This window comes from Nelumbo lutea, chromosome 1, assembly GCF_056320005.1.
Source record: "Nelumbo lutea isolate HS-2025 chromosome 1, American lotus-T2T, whole genome shotgun sequence".
NCBI classification, from domain to species: Eukaryota; Viridiplantae; Streptophyta; class Magnoliopsida; order Proteales; family Nelumbonaceae; genus Nelumbo; species Nelumbo lutea.
Window position 1 is genome coordinate 195,857,766 of NC_142684.1, and position 17,235 is coordinate 195,875,000.

The 17,235-nt window shown below is 39.2% G+C and overlaps 1 protein-coding gene across 1 annotated transcript; it reads right to left on the reverse strand.

Annotated features, from left to right (window-relative positions):
• Window positions 1-3,593: 3,593 nt before the first annotated feature.
• LOC148880170 (cytochrome P450 76T24-like) lies at window positions 3,594-6,488 on the reverse strand. Its single transcript, XM_088961985.1, has 2 exons — window positions 5,427-6,488; window positions 3,594-4,344 (listed from the first exon to the last, which is right to left on the reverse strand). The coding sequence occupies exons 1-2, from the start codon at window positions 6,333-6,335 to the stop codon at window positions 3,739-3,741; spliced, it is 1,515 nt and encodes a 504-aa protein (XP_088818111.1). The 5' UTR covers window positions 6,336-6,488; the 3' UTR covers window positions 3,594-3,738.
• Window positions 6,489-17,235: the final 10,747 nt, after the last annotated feature.

The following is a 17,235-nucleotide window of genomic DNA, read 5'->3' on the forward strand; positions in this document are numbered from 1 at the left end:
AGGTTGAGACCTTCAAGGCTCGTCTGGTGGCGAAAGGGTACACTCAGAAAGAGGGCATCGATTATGAGGAAACCTTTTCGCCTGTGGCCATGCTTAAATCCATTAGGATCCTGCTAGCTGTAGCAGCATACCATGATTATGAGATTTGGCAAATGGATGTCAAAACTGCATTCCTGAATGGAGATCTTACTGAAGATATCTATATGCAGCAGCCGCAAGGCTTCATTGCTGCAGGTCAGGAAAACATGGTATGTAAACTTAATAGATCCATTTATGGACTTAAGCAAGCTTCTAGATGTTGGAACATCCGTTTTGACTCTGCCGTCAAATCGTTTGACTTCGAGCAGAATCCGGATGAAACCTGTGTCTACAGGAAGTACAGTGGAGATAAGGTTACATTCTTGGTTCTGTATGTAGATGACATTCTACTCATTGGGAATGACGTAGGTATGTTAACTACAGTGAAATTATGGTTATCACAACAATTCTCCATGAAAGATCTTGGAGAAGCCTCCTATATACTGGGTCTTCGACTCTATAGAGATAGATCGAAGCGGATAATAGGATTATCCCAATCTGCCTACATTGACAAAATAGTCGAAAGATACAGCATGGAAAACTCCAAGAAAGGAAATGTTCCTTTCAGGCACGGAGTCACCCTCTCCAAGAAGATGTCTCCCCAGACTTCTGAGGAGATTGATGGCATGAAAGACGTTCCCTATGCCTCTGCCGTAGGGAGCATCATGTATGCCATGCTGTGCACTCGTCCTGACATAGCTCAGGCAGTGAGTGTAGTAAGCAGATTTCAGGCCAACCCAGGGCAGGAGTATTGGACTGCTGTGAAAAACATACTTAAGTACCTTCGAAGGACAAAAGAGTTTTGTCTACTATTCGACGGTAGCTCACTACAGATCCAAGGGTATACAGATGTCGATTTCCAGTCAGACCCAGATAATAGAAATTCTACATCTGGATATGTTTTCACGATAGGATCGTGTGCTGTTTGCTGGAAAAGCAGCAAACAGGGGTCCACTGCAGACTCCACGACCGAGGCCGAGTACATTGCCACAAGTGAGGGTGCCAAAGAAGCCGTATGGATGAAGAAGTTCATTCATGAGTTGGGAGTAGTTCCGTCCGACACATCACCCATCCCATTGTTGTGTGACAACAATGGAGCCATTGCTCAGGCTAAGGAGCCACGAACCCACTCGAAGTTGAAGCACATCGAGAGGAAGTACCACGTACTGCGGGAGATTGTTGGTAGAGGGGATGTCCTGATTCAGAAGGTAGCGTCAGCGGATAATGTAGCAGACCCATTGACAAAGCCACTATCACAGAAATTGTTTGAGAAACACATGGAAAGCATGGGACTCCGGCTAGTACCTGATTGGACCTAAGTGCAAGCGGGAGCTGTTAGACAGTTTTGTATTTCCTTAGCTTCAATCAAAAATTGATGTACTTTATGAGTTTATTGTAAATGATCAAAAGTACATATTTGATTCATGTTCCCTTAGTATGTTTTTGTGTATTACCCTTAAACTGGACACTTATTGAGACTCGTGTTAGTTTTGAATGTTCACAGCCAGTGGGTCGGTCTGGGGAGACCTATCCTAACAAGGTTGACACTGTGGTGCCACCAAGTCAGTTGGGGTGGCTTGTCTCAGCTACCGGGGTGAGACCCTAGGCACATAGAGTGTGGGATTAATTGAATTTTTGAACTGGATCAGATTTTCAGTATTGCCCTGGACCTTGGAGATTGATGGGCAAAACTGAAAAGTTACACCCGACCCCTAGACTCGATTATGATACTGCACTAGGTGTCGGATTGGGCTGTCTTTGATGTACCAATCAGTGAGATCCTTAGCGGGGGTCAAAACCTGGGTATGTTGGGACAATCCGAGAATTCATCTGAGTGGGTGATCATAGTGACAGGATCAGCCCCTTTGTCGGACAAAGGTAATGATCGGGGATGCACTCTCACTGTTGGAAACCAAGACTGCCGACAGCCGATTTCAACCGTTGAAATTTGTTTTGCAAAATATATTTTATATGAGATATAAAAGTATATATATTATGGTTTCTAAAATGTTTGCAAAAGGGTTTTAATTCCCGGGATCCATATAAGTGGAGAGTGCAACACTGTTCCTTGCAGCCGAGGGAGAGGTCCTCTCTTGTCGGGCAGTGTAAGATCATTATGGGCTGAGAGGTTAAGTGTAAGACCATTGAGGATAATACCTGATGGGCTAATCTTGCATCTGCCCACAGTCCCTGGGTGTTACAAGGTGGTTTGGCCCAGGGACCACTTGGGGTAAGTGTTGGGCCCATAGAGCCCATTTGATGGGTTTTAGGGGGTGCACTGTCTTTAACAGTGTATTCGACCAGGCCTTGTAACAAAGGTTGGGCCGAACCCATGTGGCTTATGTGTAGATCAATGCTTGGGTCACATGCCATACAAGGAAGCCTAACTGGGCAGCAGTTAGGAAGGTTAAGTGAGCACATAAGCTTAATGGGCCTAAAGCCCATTTCGAACTGGGCTATTAATTTAGTTAATTAAAGGGGCGAATTCTGAGATGGATTAGCAGTTAGGATAGGGTCTTAATCCTATCCACTCAGAGAGTCCCGATCTGAATGTGATTTAGATCTAGAAACCTCCTAATAAGATTAGGATAAAGCTAATCTAATCTGCAGATAAGATAAGGGTTTATCCTTATCATTAGAAGAGAAGGTTGATCCAAATATGATTTGGATAAGCACCTCCTAATGGGATTAGGAGCTGATTTTTTTAAGTTAACAAAAGAAGGAATGGGGCGGTAGCCTTGAGAGAGACCAAGAAACACATCAGATCCTCTTTAGTGCTGAAATCAAGAAGAGAGAATTCTGCACCCTGCGAATACTCTCTTGCCGCCTCCCTGCTCTTGCCGCCCTGTTTGCCAGTTCGATCTCCAGCTGTGGGAGAAGTCAAGATTGGATCTTGACATCAATTCTTTGAGAAAGGATTGAAAAGGAAGCTGTGCTCACGTTCCATCCTGCTGTTTCTTACGAAGGACAGACTTCTTGGGGAAGAACACTGCTGATTCTGCTCCATCCTGAACTACGCCATTTTCAGTGGCAGCAGTCTTTGGATCCTTCCTTGGGCGTGAACACCTTCGTTGGGAGATATTGCTTCTCCATATCAGGTATCATTCTCTCCCATTCCTTTTGGTTCAGATCTGGTTCAGTTTAAGGTTCAAGATTTATCCTTGAAAATATGATTTTGTAAATAGGGAATGTGATTCCCAGTTGAAGGGAAAGAAAAATTTTTGAAATTTGCCCCTTATTCCGCAATATTTGGGCGTCCATCTGATGGATCTCTCATCCCCTTCAAGTACTACCACGATACCAGCTCTAACACAAGGTCCACAATGGGCTTGAAAAATATGCCTAAACCACCAACTCAAACGTTAGCTCTAGGAAAAATATTTGGTTTTCGTTTCTGGTTGTCAATAGGGGTCTCCCCTCATGACAATTAGTTCGGACAATCTCATTGTAATAGTATAGGTGCTGATGGATGACAAGTACAACAATGTGTTTCTCAGAAATCCACACCTAAGATAGGCTCACAAAAGAAAACATCTTGTTCGTTGAATTAATAATGTAAGTTTCCTTAAAAAATACACTTTTCTAATTTCTCACCAACAGGATTTCAGTACAAACAATGGTGTTTGTGTTTCTTCTTGAATTAGTTATTGATGAAAAGTGCTAAACATGAACAGGGACAGCCACAAGAGGCTCAGCCTTTTGTAAAGTGAGTCCAAAACAATCATCCATGTCCATTTGCTCTGTTGTCGTCCCGTCTTCAAGCTTCCAATCAAACGAATGAAGAAGAGAAGCCAACATCAAGTGAACCATCTTAAAAGCTAATGGCAACCCAGGACAGATCCGTCTCCCGACGCCAAACGGAATCAAATCAAAGTCCCGACCTTTGAAATCAATGGCTGAGTTGAGAAACCTGTCAGGACTAAAACAGTGAGGGTTCTCCCACTTGGTTGGGTCTCTGCCTATGGCCCACACATTCACCAGAACTTGGGCATCCTTGGGCAAGGTGAAGCCGCATATCTCTACATCAATTTCTGTTCTATGAGGGAGTAAGAGTGGAGTCGGTGGATGCAACCTAAATGTTTCCTTCACCACCGCTTGTAAGTAGGGTAGTCGAACAATATCCGATTCTTCAATCGATTTACCATTCTGTATTGTTTCTTCCAGCTCCATTCGAGCCTTTACCATTGCTTCAGGCTTTCGAAGTAACTCAGCCATTGCCCATTCCAATGTGCTTGATGTTGTGTCTGTTCCTGCAACAAATAGATCCTGATACAGAATTGAATTGTCTGCATTAGATCACAAATGAAGGATTCGCGTTTCCTTTAACTTTTCCCCTATTAATATTCAACATTATTTGTTCTAAGTTGCTCTTGTTTCTAATACGTCACAGTCGAATATTTGTTGCAATCCATTTCGCACATGGTTGCTTTCAAGTTATCAACAAAAAGAACTCCAACTGTCCTGTCAATGTCTTATTTTTCTTCGGGTTGTAATGGTCAAAGGGATCGAGTAGTGTGCGCTGAGCCCAAACCAAAGGTGAAAATTTTCTCTTCAAGAGTTAAAAGGAAAGTCATTTTCGAAGAAAACTAAGCAAGTTGGGAAATAGATTTATCAGTGGAATTCTAATTACATGGAATTTTTATACCACTACAACCAATTTCTGAAATTTGTTTTCTTCCCAACAAAATAGAGTGGAACGTGATTTTCTCCATTCCAGCAAGCTATTTGGTTTGTTAGATAAGTAGAGAATGACCCCATGTACTAAGTACGAGTGCAGTATTCTGATTTTTTTTTTTTAAATATGTTATTCATGTATCTGATAAGAGAGGAACAAAATGCTTGAGGGAATATTCTTAACAAAATTTGTGTAAGTTTTAACTTTCTCCCGATTTTCTGTTTCTATCTTATTTTATTTCAAACTACATAATTAATGTTTAGAGAGAAAACTTTATATTCTCTGAAGGTCAGTGAATTGTCACAAGGATTGTGCACATAACTAAATGGCGACCACAAAACAAACATGAAGAAATTAAATTGGAATACTGTAAAAGGGTTGCCCAAAAATGTCTGTCAGCATCAGTAAAATATTAAATATGCATATTAAGCAGCAAAATCCCAAGTCAATACAAGAAAAAAGAGAAGAAGAAGAATTCTTATCGCACTGGAGTATGTATTGGATTATCACATAACGAGAAAAATGTTTAATCTCACCATCACATACTATCTATTATTACTATTATTATTTCTTTAAAAGCACAACTATCTATTATTACACAATGGCTCTGATACTGTAAGACATCCTCTTTACATGAAGACAAGGAATAAATAAAAGAAAGTTAGTTACCTACCAAAATAAAATGCCTGAGTTCATTCCGCCCGAACTGGGAGGCATTATCTTTGGTGTGGTTGAGGAGAACATCCAATACATCACTGTTGTCATTGTGCGTGGGAGAAGCAAGCAAAGCTCTCAACTGTAACCTTTGGTCGATCATTTCATCAAAAATTTCGAGTAACCTCTGAAAATGGCTAGACAAGCGACGCCTTACACCTTGTGGGTCTATCCATCTGAGAATTGGGAAATTGTCTGCCAAGTTGGGTCTTCCTCCATCTTCCATTACTGCCCAGATTAGTTCCTTGAAATCTTGGGCAGAATCAGAGCCGAGATGGACCAAGTCCACAGAGAAGAAGGTGTTTGATAACAAATTAAGAGAGGTGACAAATGCTGCTTGGCCAATATTGACTGCACGACCAGCCCGGCTATTGTCGCAAACATAAGCAACAAGCTTCTCAACCTTTTGGCATCGGAGACCTTGCATAGCGTCAAGCTTCTGACTGGAAAATATTTCAGTACTGCAGATCTTCCGCATGTTTCGCCATTGAGGGGAAGGTGGTGACCATACCATTGATATTTGATGGTGATTACATGCCCGGACCGAATCTGGAATAATTCGAGCTGATAAGGCCTGATTGTTCTTTCGCAAGACCTCTTTGGCCATGCTAGACGAAGAAATGATGACCGTCGTCAGGCAGCCGAGCTTCAGAGTCATAATTGGACCATAAGCCTTGGCTAGCTCTGTGAGTGCTTCATGGGGTTTGTTACCGAGTTTCAAGAGGTTGCCGACAAGGGGAAGAGGGATGGGGCCTGGTGGGAGTTTGGGTGAGTCAGACTTACTTCCCCTTCTACCAGAAGCGAGGAAATAAATGAAGGTGCAAATGAAACAAAACAACAATAGAAAGCTCGAATTCGAGTTTTCCATCTTCTAATAATCCTCTCTCTATATGTCTCGGAGTCTCAATTCTTAAATATATATAAAAGGAAAGATCTAGCTCAGACCAACAAGCGTGTCCACACTGACTCACCTAAAACATATTCATGTGGTGCTGTAATCCTCACTAATCTTCTATGTATTGCTGTAGTCGGACCTTGTCGTCATTTGGTTGGTAAAATAGTAACATGCAGCCAAATTACATCAGCATTTAAAATAAAAAGGGGGAGACTGACGGTTCAGCCCAGTTTGAGATAACATCTCCGCCCCACAACGCCTCACAGTACATTCTCGCCGTGTATTAGGAATTCCGATGATGATGATGATATCATCTGGAAATGTTTACAATACACGGTGGGAATGCACTGTGGGGTGACTCTTTGTGAGGCGGAAATGTGAATTCCAAAAATTTTAAGCATCACCGTGTATTAGGAATTCCGATGATGATGATGATATCATCGGAAAATGTTCACAATACACGGTGGGAATGCACTGTGGAGTGACTCTTTGTGGGGGCGGAAATATGAACTCCAGAAATTTTAGGCGTACTAGGTGGATGAATTGATGCCAATTTACGGGGGGGCATTGATTTATAAAGTGAAGGTTTTTAACATTTTGAATATTTATAGCTCTGAGTACAAATACATTGGCCTGTCCCTATTTCTCCCGATAAAAAGAAGGGTAAAAGATTCCACTACTATATTCAACTGAAGTATTCAAAAATCAAAAGTCTTTTTTGCCACCGCTAATTCTTCCAATTTTCAAAACGAATCTGTCTTATCAAAAATAAAAATCGTATTGGGCATTTATGTGACTTTTCCTCTTAACCAAAATGTGGCAGCTCTAAATACTATTAATACACAATTTATGTTGCTGGATAAGGCAAATCAAACTCCAGAATAAAAACTGAGAGTCTGATCTCTTTTTATTGTTGTCTGGAACTCGAATTCCAGTGGTTACTGTGAAATCCATGACTTGTCTGAGCTCTCTCAGCCACGAGCAAGATTTGTAATGTCCTTGATTCATTATCGGAACCCTTTTCTTTTTTTCTACTATGGATGATTATCCACGATTTCATCATATGGAGAAATATGAAAAGAATCAAAGACCGGGAAAACAAAGAAATGGAGATACATAGAAAAAACAATCCAATAAAGCCCGTTACAAGGAAAAAAGTGTTTACATATGTTTTGAAGAACAAAGAAATTAGAAAAAGGCTCAAAAGAAAATATCTTTTGATAAATTCTTTTCTGAATCTAATTAAGATAAAAAGATGTTTAAGATTTCAACTTTCTGTGCAACTACTCTGAAGAAAGTTCAATCAACCAACGCTCCCCCCTTTTTTATTGTTTTTCTTTTTATTCATCTTCCTAATATCAACCAACTGTCGGGTGTGTCTTCGTTTTTTTTTTTTTCCCTCCACATTTTTACCATTCTTTGTTCTGCATCGTGTTGTGGATGTTTTCCTTTTAAGAAGAAATTTTCCCGCTCATTGTTTTTGCAATTAGCTTCGAAAGGTAAATGAATTTGTCAATAAACAAAACTTTATCATTTAATATGCAAACAAAACGCTTACTATTTAGGGTTTACGATTTCGACTTTATGGTTTTTATATAAAAATGAAGAGTTGCTGGATGAAAGCGTCTGCTACAGACATCAAAAGAGAGGGTCCATATCCTTCTAAAATTATTTGTCTTTGTCTTGAGTGTAGATTGGGTTAGATGAACACTATGAATGTGCAGTGGGTTGTGGGGCATGATTATTAACTGCACAGTCTCTACTCAGCCGATGTGTTCAGCTAATCTAGTTTCATTAGTTTTCGGGAAATCCATCGCACCCGATGAGAAAATGCAAAAAGAAAACAAAGAAATAAAAATCAACAAAGATATTCATATCTAACTATTCTAAATTCAGCTTCAGTCCTCACATAACGTGTTATTAGTCATTTATAGCTGTGCATTGGAAAAATCTCTCTATTAATAAAAATAGGGATGACAATTTTTCCCATATAGGGATTCAATTTCCTCAACTCGATGGGATTGGAGATAGCAATTGTTTAGGTGGGGTGGGGACAGGGATGGGGATTAATAAGAATCCCCAATTGAGGTTAGGGTCGGGGATGGGGATTGAGGTCCCCGCCCTGATCCCGTTTATATATATATACAAAACATATTTAAAACATTATTTATTATATATAAATTTATTTTTCAAAAAAATACTGTTATCTAAAAAAATTCCAGGGATTTGGATCCTTATCGGGAACCCATCCCTGTCGATGATCGGGGATAGAGTAAATTTTATCCCTGACAGGGATCAGGAAGTGGCATGGTGGTTAATTTTAGAATCGAGGGTAGGGATGAAGAACATGATCCCCGCCTTATTATCATTCCTAAATAAAAACATACAAATGCTAAGATAATCCCACATCTCAAAAAAAGTTAAGATTGATACTAAATCTATGGGCGAGATGCAGTTTATAGGAAGGATTACTAATAGGTTATAAGGAACTGTAATTCAGAATTCTGCATTGGACTGGACTGCGGTGCACTTTTCCCAAAAAGTTATGAACACGATGTATGGACCATTCTGTGAGGACAAATTCACCAACATGCCTTTGCTAGAAATGAAAAAGCATAACAGAAAGGGACGGGAGACCTACATTCAACAAAGTTATTTAGCATAGTTGAGGAACCACACCTTATACATCCGGGGCAACATTGCCACGATCTAGAATTTTTCAGAAAAAAAAAAAATCTGGGCAAAAATAGATACCGTACATAATTACATATGATGTTGATTTTGGGCCGGGTGTTGCATTCTAGGCCCAATTAGCGGATTAGTGGTGGTAAAATACATATGTGGGCCGGCTGGCATGATCATGAGAGTCTGTCCTTCCAGAAGTTTGTATCTGGGATGCTGAGTGACCAATTGGACTACGGGGCATTTTGTCTATAAACACATCTATATAGAGATGAATTAAGTGGTTAATTGTACGGAAAATGGGCAATTACGGCTGCAACTTATGCATGTTCTATTTAGGCTGTGTTTGTTTACGATGCAAATCCTGGTTTGATGTAAATATTTACTCTGATTGTTTATGGTGTAAATATGTTGCCAAAATCAATGTAAATTTGTGGATATGTCAGAATTTCCATTGATATAAGCATAAAAGCTTGCTTCGATTTTATTGAAGTAAACTTTTACACTCTTTCTTATCGATGTAAACAAGCTATGTCATTCGTATACTTTGAAGACCACCTCGAAGAACTCTACCGGAAAAGCAACTACAATGGTAAAATCTGGTTTCAATTATTTTCCATCGATGACCTCTGAACCCGCAAATCCAACCAACGATCTAAGACAGCGATGACTTCTTACTACACCGGTGGCTTTTACATCAATTTCCTAGAAGGTAAGGAATTTCATAGTCGATTGCTTTGATTTTTTTAAAGAAATCAAGATCATAAATATTAGGAGCTCCAACAAGTGAACGATTGAACTCTCTTCCTCTACAATTGAACTCTACTTGTGGAGAGAGAAAATGCAAGAGAAAGGAGAATGAAATCTAGTGGCTGCAGTTGGAAGGTGATAACTCTGTATTTTGATGCCTTAAGGACATCATTTTATGGGTATTTTAGACCTTAGATTGACTATTTTGTACCATTTTTTTTCGATTAAATTCATTGTTGTGACCTTTGAGGGTCCTTGTGCAAATTCTAAGTAAAACTAGGAAATTTTTTACAGATTTTGGAAAGCTGGTGAGAATTCCAATTGAGAGAGGGGTGTTTCTGTAAAAAACTGAACACAGGAGGGGACCTCCTATCTACTAAACCTAGAAAGGCACCCTTCCTACTATATTAGCATACTCCCCTTTCCCTAGCAAACCCTAGGGTGCCTCTCCACTCATTCTTTTCACGTCTAACAAACCTTAATCGCCCTTAACTGCTAAATTTTCACCTTCCACTCCTTCCTAACATCTAATCTCAACCATCTAAGCCTTAGCAACCTCTTATACCCTTAGATCTTCACCTTGCAATCTCCACCCTCCATTTTAAAGTGCCATCTCTTTAGCATTCTAACCCTAAGGCGCCACCTAACCCCTAATCTCCACCATTCAATCCTAGGAGCTTAAATCACAGTCCTCCATACTTATAGGCATCCTCTCCTTTTCACACTAACCATAAGATCCCTCTAATTTAATCCTAACCCTTCATTCCTAAATCCTAGGGGTGCCCATTTTCTACATAAACCAAACCCACTATCCACCCCTCTCTTTCTCTCTAATCCTAGTTTTGTCCACCCTTCTCTATAAAAAGGACCCCAAGGGCCCTGGAGAAGGGGTTGGTTAGCCCAGTTCACAAGGCCAAGGCTTCTTGAGGGGTTCAAGGGTTATATGAAAGAGGACGCTCAATTCTTGTTAGGAGGGGTTCCTACAAGTAGTTCGTCCAACCTACAACTGCTGTCACTGGAGCTGATTAACCATTTTTATTTAGTTTTATTTTCTTTCTTTTTGTTATTCAGTTTTTCTAGCAATTTAATTTCTACAATTTTCAATTTTGGTTTGATTTAATTTATGTTTTTCTTTGTCTTTTGCATATCTGAATTCACCCAGTTCAAGGCTAAGGTTTCTCGAAAGGTTCGAGGGTTGAACAGAGAAGGAACGACTTGCAGTTTGTCTTCTCAGAAAGCTACTGCCACTGGATCCGAATTTCAGCATATATTTATTTATTTTCTTGTTAATTTTAGTTTTGTTTAATTTCTAAATTTTATTTCTTGTCTTTTTCAATTCTGAATATTTAATCTCAGCTTTAATAAATTTTATTTTCTTATTTTCTAAAAATCCCAAATTTATTTTATTTTTCTTATTTGTCCGGAACATTGATGCGTATTTGCTACACTAGCAAGTGCACTATCCGCTCAAGTAATAAAGTGATGAATAGAGTATTGTTTCCCACGAGGACTTATGTAGCAATTACTAGTAGTATATCAGCCTACTATTATCTGAGAATCCGAAATGTATATTGATGAGAATAAAAATTATCATATTTTTATCCCTAAATATTCACTCTTTTACACTTAATTGGACTCATTACTCTTGTATTTCGATTTAGGGCAAGCAAGAAGGCGACAGGAGGGAAACAAGGCTAATCGGATGATTTTGCATAGTTTCGGCACCATTCAGTAATCTGAGCATAACTCTCACATCCGGACTCTGATTTGGATGGTTACAGATGCACCGGAAAGATAGGGGAGAACTCCACAACTTTCATGTTCTGGGTTTTGATTCTAGAGTTTTTATTTAATGTGAGAGCTGAAGAATTTGCAAAAATCAGAGAAAATTTCGTGTGGGGAATTGAAAGATATGACTAAAAATTTTTCAAAGAAGGTTGGGGAAGGGGGTTTTGGAGGAGAGAGAGAGAGAGAGAGAGAATCAGAGGGAAATTAAAGGAGAAAGGTTGGAGGGGGAGTGCACTGCCATTCTACCATTGTGCGTTGTGAGGAAGAAGATGAATAGTGTTAGAGCAAATTATGGAGTTGTTGAGATAGGGCTATTTTAGTAAAACCATATGCATATTAATTTGTAAAAGGATAAAATAGGCATTTTGAAAAAAATGATAATCTCTTTAACATTTTCTGTCTTGGTCATTAACGGAAGGGAGGTATTTGTTGAATTTTTCAAAAATAGATGGGAGGTTTTTGCTAAAGTTAAACTATAGGGGAGGTTTTTATGATTGTCAGAAACTTCAGGGAGGTTTTTATATTTTACCCTATATATTATATTCTTGATGTCTTGAGATCTATCTATATACTTAAACCACTGGGAGGGTGTACGTTGGGTGACACTTACATGTTCTTAGTTCTCTAAATTATTGAGACATGTCTCTCTCTCCCTTCTCTTATTTATTCTCTTTTCCCCTACCTCTCTTTTTTTTTGAAAAATTACAAGAATGCCACATATAAGACAAATCTCTGTGTATAATTGACTTAATGGCATTCGAAAATTGCAATAGTGCCATATATAATTATTTGTGATTGTGACATCCAATAAATAAAATGACATTCCTCTTCTTTCTCATATTCTCTATCTCAACTTGTATTTATTCATTTATTTATTTTATTGTTATTATCTAAACATTTATTTATTTTATAAAATTAAATAAATTACTTATTTTAATAAAATAATTTGGTAGAATAAAAGAGATGTGACATTAAGAGATAGATTTCAATAGACATTTATTTATTTATTTAGAAATAATTTACTAACAAATTATTCTCTCCCATTGAGCCCAATATTTAGTGTTGTCTTGAGTCTGTTTCAAGATAGCCTATACTAGTCCCATCCCAATAGACTTTTATTTATTTATTTAATTTATTTAAGAAAAACTAAGATTGAACCAATGGGTTGGATCTATACTAATGGAGCTAAATTGACCAAACATGATTATAACGGTTTTGATTCCATGATTTGGTCTTGATTAATTATTGGATTGATTATCATTATTACTTGTCCAGAATTGATTTAGGTCTATAACCAAACATTTTTTGAAATATATAATTTTGTTATCTTGTATTTTTTTTTATCATGTTCCATATTTGAAATAGTAAATTTGATAAATAATAAATAAGATTATATTAGTTAAAAATGTTTAACTTATTAACATAAAAATAAATTAGTATTATTTTGACTATGGTTTTCAATATAATGAGGTCAATGATTTGATCCCAATTAAATAATCAGTTCAAGAATGATTCTATGTGATTGTTTATTATTTATAATAATATAGTTATAGTTATTTTATATAAAAAAATATAACCTAATTTATTATTATATCTTTAAATGGCATTTTTAAACTTTGCCCCTACGAATCCTCGTCAGTAATCTTATGTATAAAGAGTTCCAATGCTTTGGGTTCTCTGGGAATTGATTGGGAAGAAAATCCTCGTTTTTTTAACTCAAAATCCAAACTTGGTATCGTTTAGAGTGGTTGGAATCCACTAGCTTTGTATCATTAACAACAGCTACAAATGCAAGTTGAGCCAGGTAGGGTCAGGTCAACGTCAACTCTAACCCAACCTGAATTGTTGAATCTCCAACCTAATCCTAATCTAATCTAGTAACTCAAGGGTTGAAAGATCCATCACATGGACGCCCAAAGATTGCGGAATAAGGGGCGAATTTCAAAAATTTTTCTCTCCCTTCAGTTGGGAATCACATTCCCTATTTAGAAAATCATATTTTCAAAGATCAATCTTGAACCTTAAACTGAACCAAATCTAAATCAAAAGGAATGGGAGAGAATAATACCTGATACGGAGACGTAATATCTCCCAACGAAGGTGTTCACGCCCAAGGAAGGATCCAAAGACTGCTCCCACTGAATATGGCATAGTGCAGGATGGAGCAGAATCAGCAGTGTTCTTCCCAAGAACTCTGTCCTTCACAAGAAACAGTAGGATGGAACATGAGCACAGCTTCCCTTTTCAATCCTTTCTCAAAGAACTGATGTCAAGATCCAATCTTGACTTCTCCCACATCTGGAGATCGAACTGGCAAACAGGGCGGCAAGAGCAGGGAGGCGGCAAGAGAGTTTTCGCAGGGTGCAGAATTCTCTCTTCTTGATTTCAGCACTAAAGAGGATCTGATGTATTTCTTGGTCTCTCTCAAGGCTGCCGCCCCCTCCTTCCTTTTGTTAACTTGAAAAGATCAGCTCCTAATCCCATTAGGAGGTGCTTATCCAAATCATATTTGGATCAGCCTTCTCTTCTAATGATAAGGATAAACCCTTATCTTATCTGCAGATTAGATTAACTTTATCCTAATCTTATTAGGAGGTTTCTAGATCTGAATCACATTCAGATCGGGACTCTCTGAGTGGATAGGATTAAGACCCTATCCTAACTACTAATCCATCTCAGAATTCGCCCCTTTAATTAACTAAATTAATAGCCCAGTTCGAAATGGGCTTTAGGCCCATTAAGCTTATGTGCTCACTTAACCTTCCTAACTGCTGCCTAGTTGGGCTTCCTTGTATGGCGTGGGACCCAAGCATTGATCTACACATCAGCTACATGGGTTCGGCCCAACCTTTGTTACAAGGCCTGGTCGAATACACTGTTAAAGACAGTGCACCCCCTGAAACCCATCAAATGGGCTCTATGGGCCCAACACTTACCCTAAGTGGTCCCTGGGCCAAACCACCTTGTAACACCCAGGGACTGTGGGCAGATGCAAGATTAGCCCATCAGGTATTATCTTCAATGGTCTTACACTTAACCTCTCAGCCCATAATGATCTTACACTGTCCGACAAGAGAGGACCTCTCCCTTGGCTGCAAGGAACAGTGTTGCACTCTCCATTTATATGGATCCCGGGAATTAAAACCCTTTTGCAAATATTTTAGAAACCATAATGTATATACTTTTATATCTCATATAAAATATATTTTGCAAAACAAATTTCAACGGTTGAAATCGGCTGCCGGCAGTCTTGGTTTCCAACAGTGAGAGCGCATCCCCGATCATTACCTTTGTCCGACAAAGGGGCTGATCCTGTCACTATGATAACCCACTCAGATGAATTCTCGGATTGTCCCAACATACCCAGGTTTTGACCCCCGCTAAGGATCTCACTGATTGGTACATCAAAGACAGCCCGATCCGACACCTAGTGCAGCATCATAATCGAGTCTAGGGGTCGGGTGTAACTTTCCAGTTTTTGCCCATCAATCTCCAAGGTCCAGGGCAATACTGGAAATGTGGTCCAGTTCAAAGATTCAATTAATCCCACACTGTATGTGCCTAAGGTCTCTAACTCTTGAGTCCTGCACCTTGTCTTCTTCCTGCCCTTTATCCACCTTCCTTGGTGATGTAGATTCTAGTTGTAGTTCCTTCCCGCTTCTTAGCACCACTGCACTTACACTCTCCTTGGGGTTGACTACCATTTGTGATGGTAGTTTCCCGGAGCTCTACACCTCCAACTTGCTAACGGCAATGGCAAGTTGGCTGATTTGGTTCCCCAAATTCTGAATGCTGGCTCTTGTTTCCTGTTGAAATTGCTGCGTATTAGTAGCTAGAGCCTTAACTATATCTTCTAATGACATACCTGAATTCGAGGGTTGGCTTTGCGCTGTGATGGATGTTGAAAACTGGGGCTGTCGACTGAAAAAATGGGGCTGGTATTGCTGCTGTCCTCCTTGGTTCCTGTAGCTTAGGTTTGGGTGATCTCTCCACCCCGGATTGTAATAATTGGAGTAGGGATCATACTTTCATTGGGGCTGGCCCGGGAATCCTCCTACGGCATTGACTTGCTGCATCGAACCATCTTGCAATGATTGACACATGTCCATAGGATGGCCAGGAATCGAACAGATACCACACACCCTGGCAGTTTGTACTTGTCCTGCAGTGAGTTGTCTTACCAAAGCAGTTAGTTCAGAAATCTGATTTTCTAAATTTACATGGCTTACCTCATTTACCCGTCTAATGGTACCGTCTGTCCTAGCACCGAACTGTTGTGAATTTTCGGCCATGTTGGAGATTAACTCCCTGGCCGCTTCAGGTGTCTTGTTCACCAAGGCTCCTCCACTGGCTGCATCGACCATACTTCTATCCATGGGCTGAAGCCCTTCATAGAAGTATTGGATTAACAATTGTTCAGGAATTTGGTGGTGGGGACAACTAGCAACAAGTTGCTTAAACCTTTCCCAATATTCATATAATGTCTCACCACCAAACTGCCGAACTCCACATATTTCTTTTCTTATATTCGCAGCCCGGGATGCAGGAAAATATTTATCTAAAAATATCCTATTCATTTCATCCCATGTGCATACAGAACCGGGAGGGAGAATATAAAACCAATCCTTTGCTTTATCTCTTAAAGTAAATGGAAAGGCTATGAGTTTTACCTGGTCCTCGGTCATACCATGAGGTTTCATGCTTGAACAGACGACATGAAATTCCTTTAGATGTTTGTGAGGGTCCTCACTTGGGAAACCATGAAACAGAGGTAATAATTGAATCAAACCAGATTTGAGTTCAAAGGCTACCTCAAGAGTGGGGTACGTGATGCATAAAGGTTGTTGGTTCATAATTGGTGCAGCCAACTCCCTTAATGTCCTCTCTTTGTCAGCCATTCTTTCTACTTCTTCGAAAATGGGAAGATCACAATCTGAATTCACCTTCTTTGGTGAATGATCCTTCCTTTGCTTCGCCTCCTTTCTTAAACAACGGGTGGTCCTCTCAATTTCGGGATTGTACTCGAGTTCACCTCGTTGAGAAGCACGAGTCATAAAACAAAAGAGGTTAACAAGAGGAAGGTAATAGCTAAGAAATTAAAGTTGCTCCCCGGCAACGGCGCCAAAATTTTGACGGGTTTGTCGAAGCCCTCAAAATTAGTACTAGTCCCACAATAAAATATTTGCAATAAAAATGGTTCTAGGTCGAATCCCACAGGGAGCAAATCAGTAATCTCTTAGCCGAATGGATAAAGTAATTATGTGGGAATATTAAATAACTAAAATTAAAAGAATAACAAACTAAACAAACAAGAGAAAATCAGTTTTACCGAATTCTGGTTCAAGGGTTTGGGTTGAATCGATTGGCCATCGATCCTAGGTACAATTCAGCATTCTTGCAATTCAAGCATTTAACCTTAGATTTATTAGGATAGCCATAATAAACCTTATGTTTTCCTAATTCAGTTGACCAAACCCAGCATTCGATCAACACTTATCACCACTCAACTGGGTACGATAGCGTTCCATGTTAAACAATGATAGCATTAAGATTTGTGAAAACAGTTAAACCAAAATAACAATAATTGAGATAGGTGCAATTACTGAATTTTGTTCCATCAATTCTTTTAGGTTGAACCATGTTAAAACATTGG

Coding starts and splice junctions, on each gene's coding strand:
- LOC148880170 (XM_088961985.1), bottom strand. CDS start 6,335: ATGGAAAACTCGAATTCGAGCTTTCTATTGTTGTTTTGTTTCATTTGC. Junction 4,345..5,426: donor AACTCAGGCATTTTATTTTG/GTAGGTAACTAA, acceptor ATTCTGTATCAG/GATCTATTTGTTGCAGGAAC.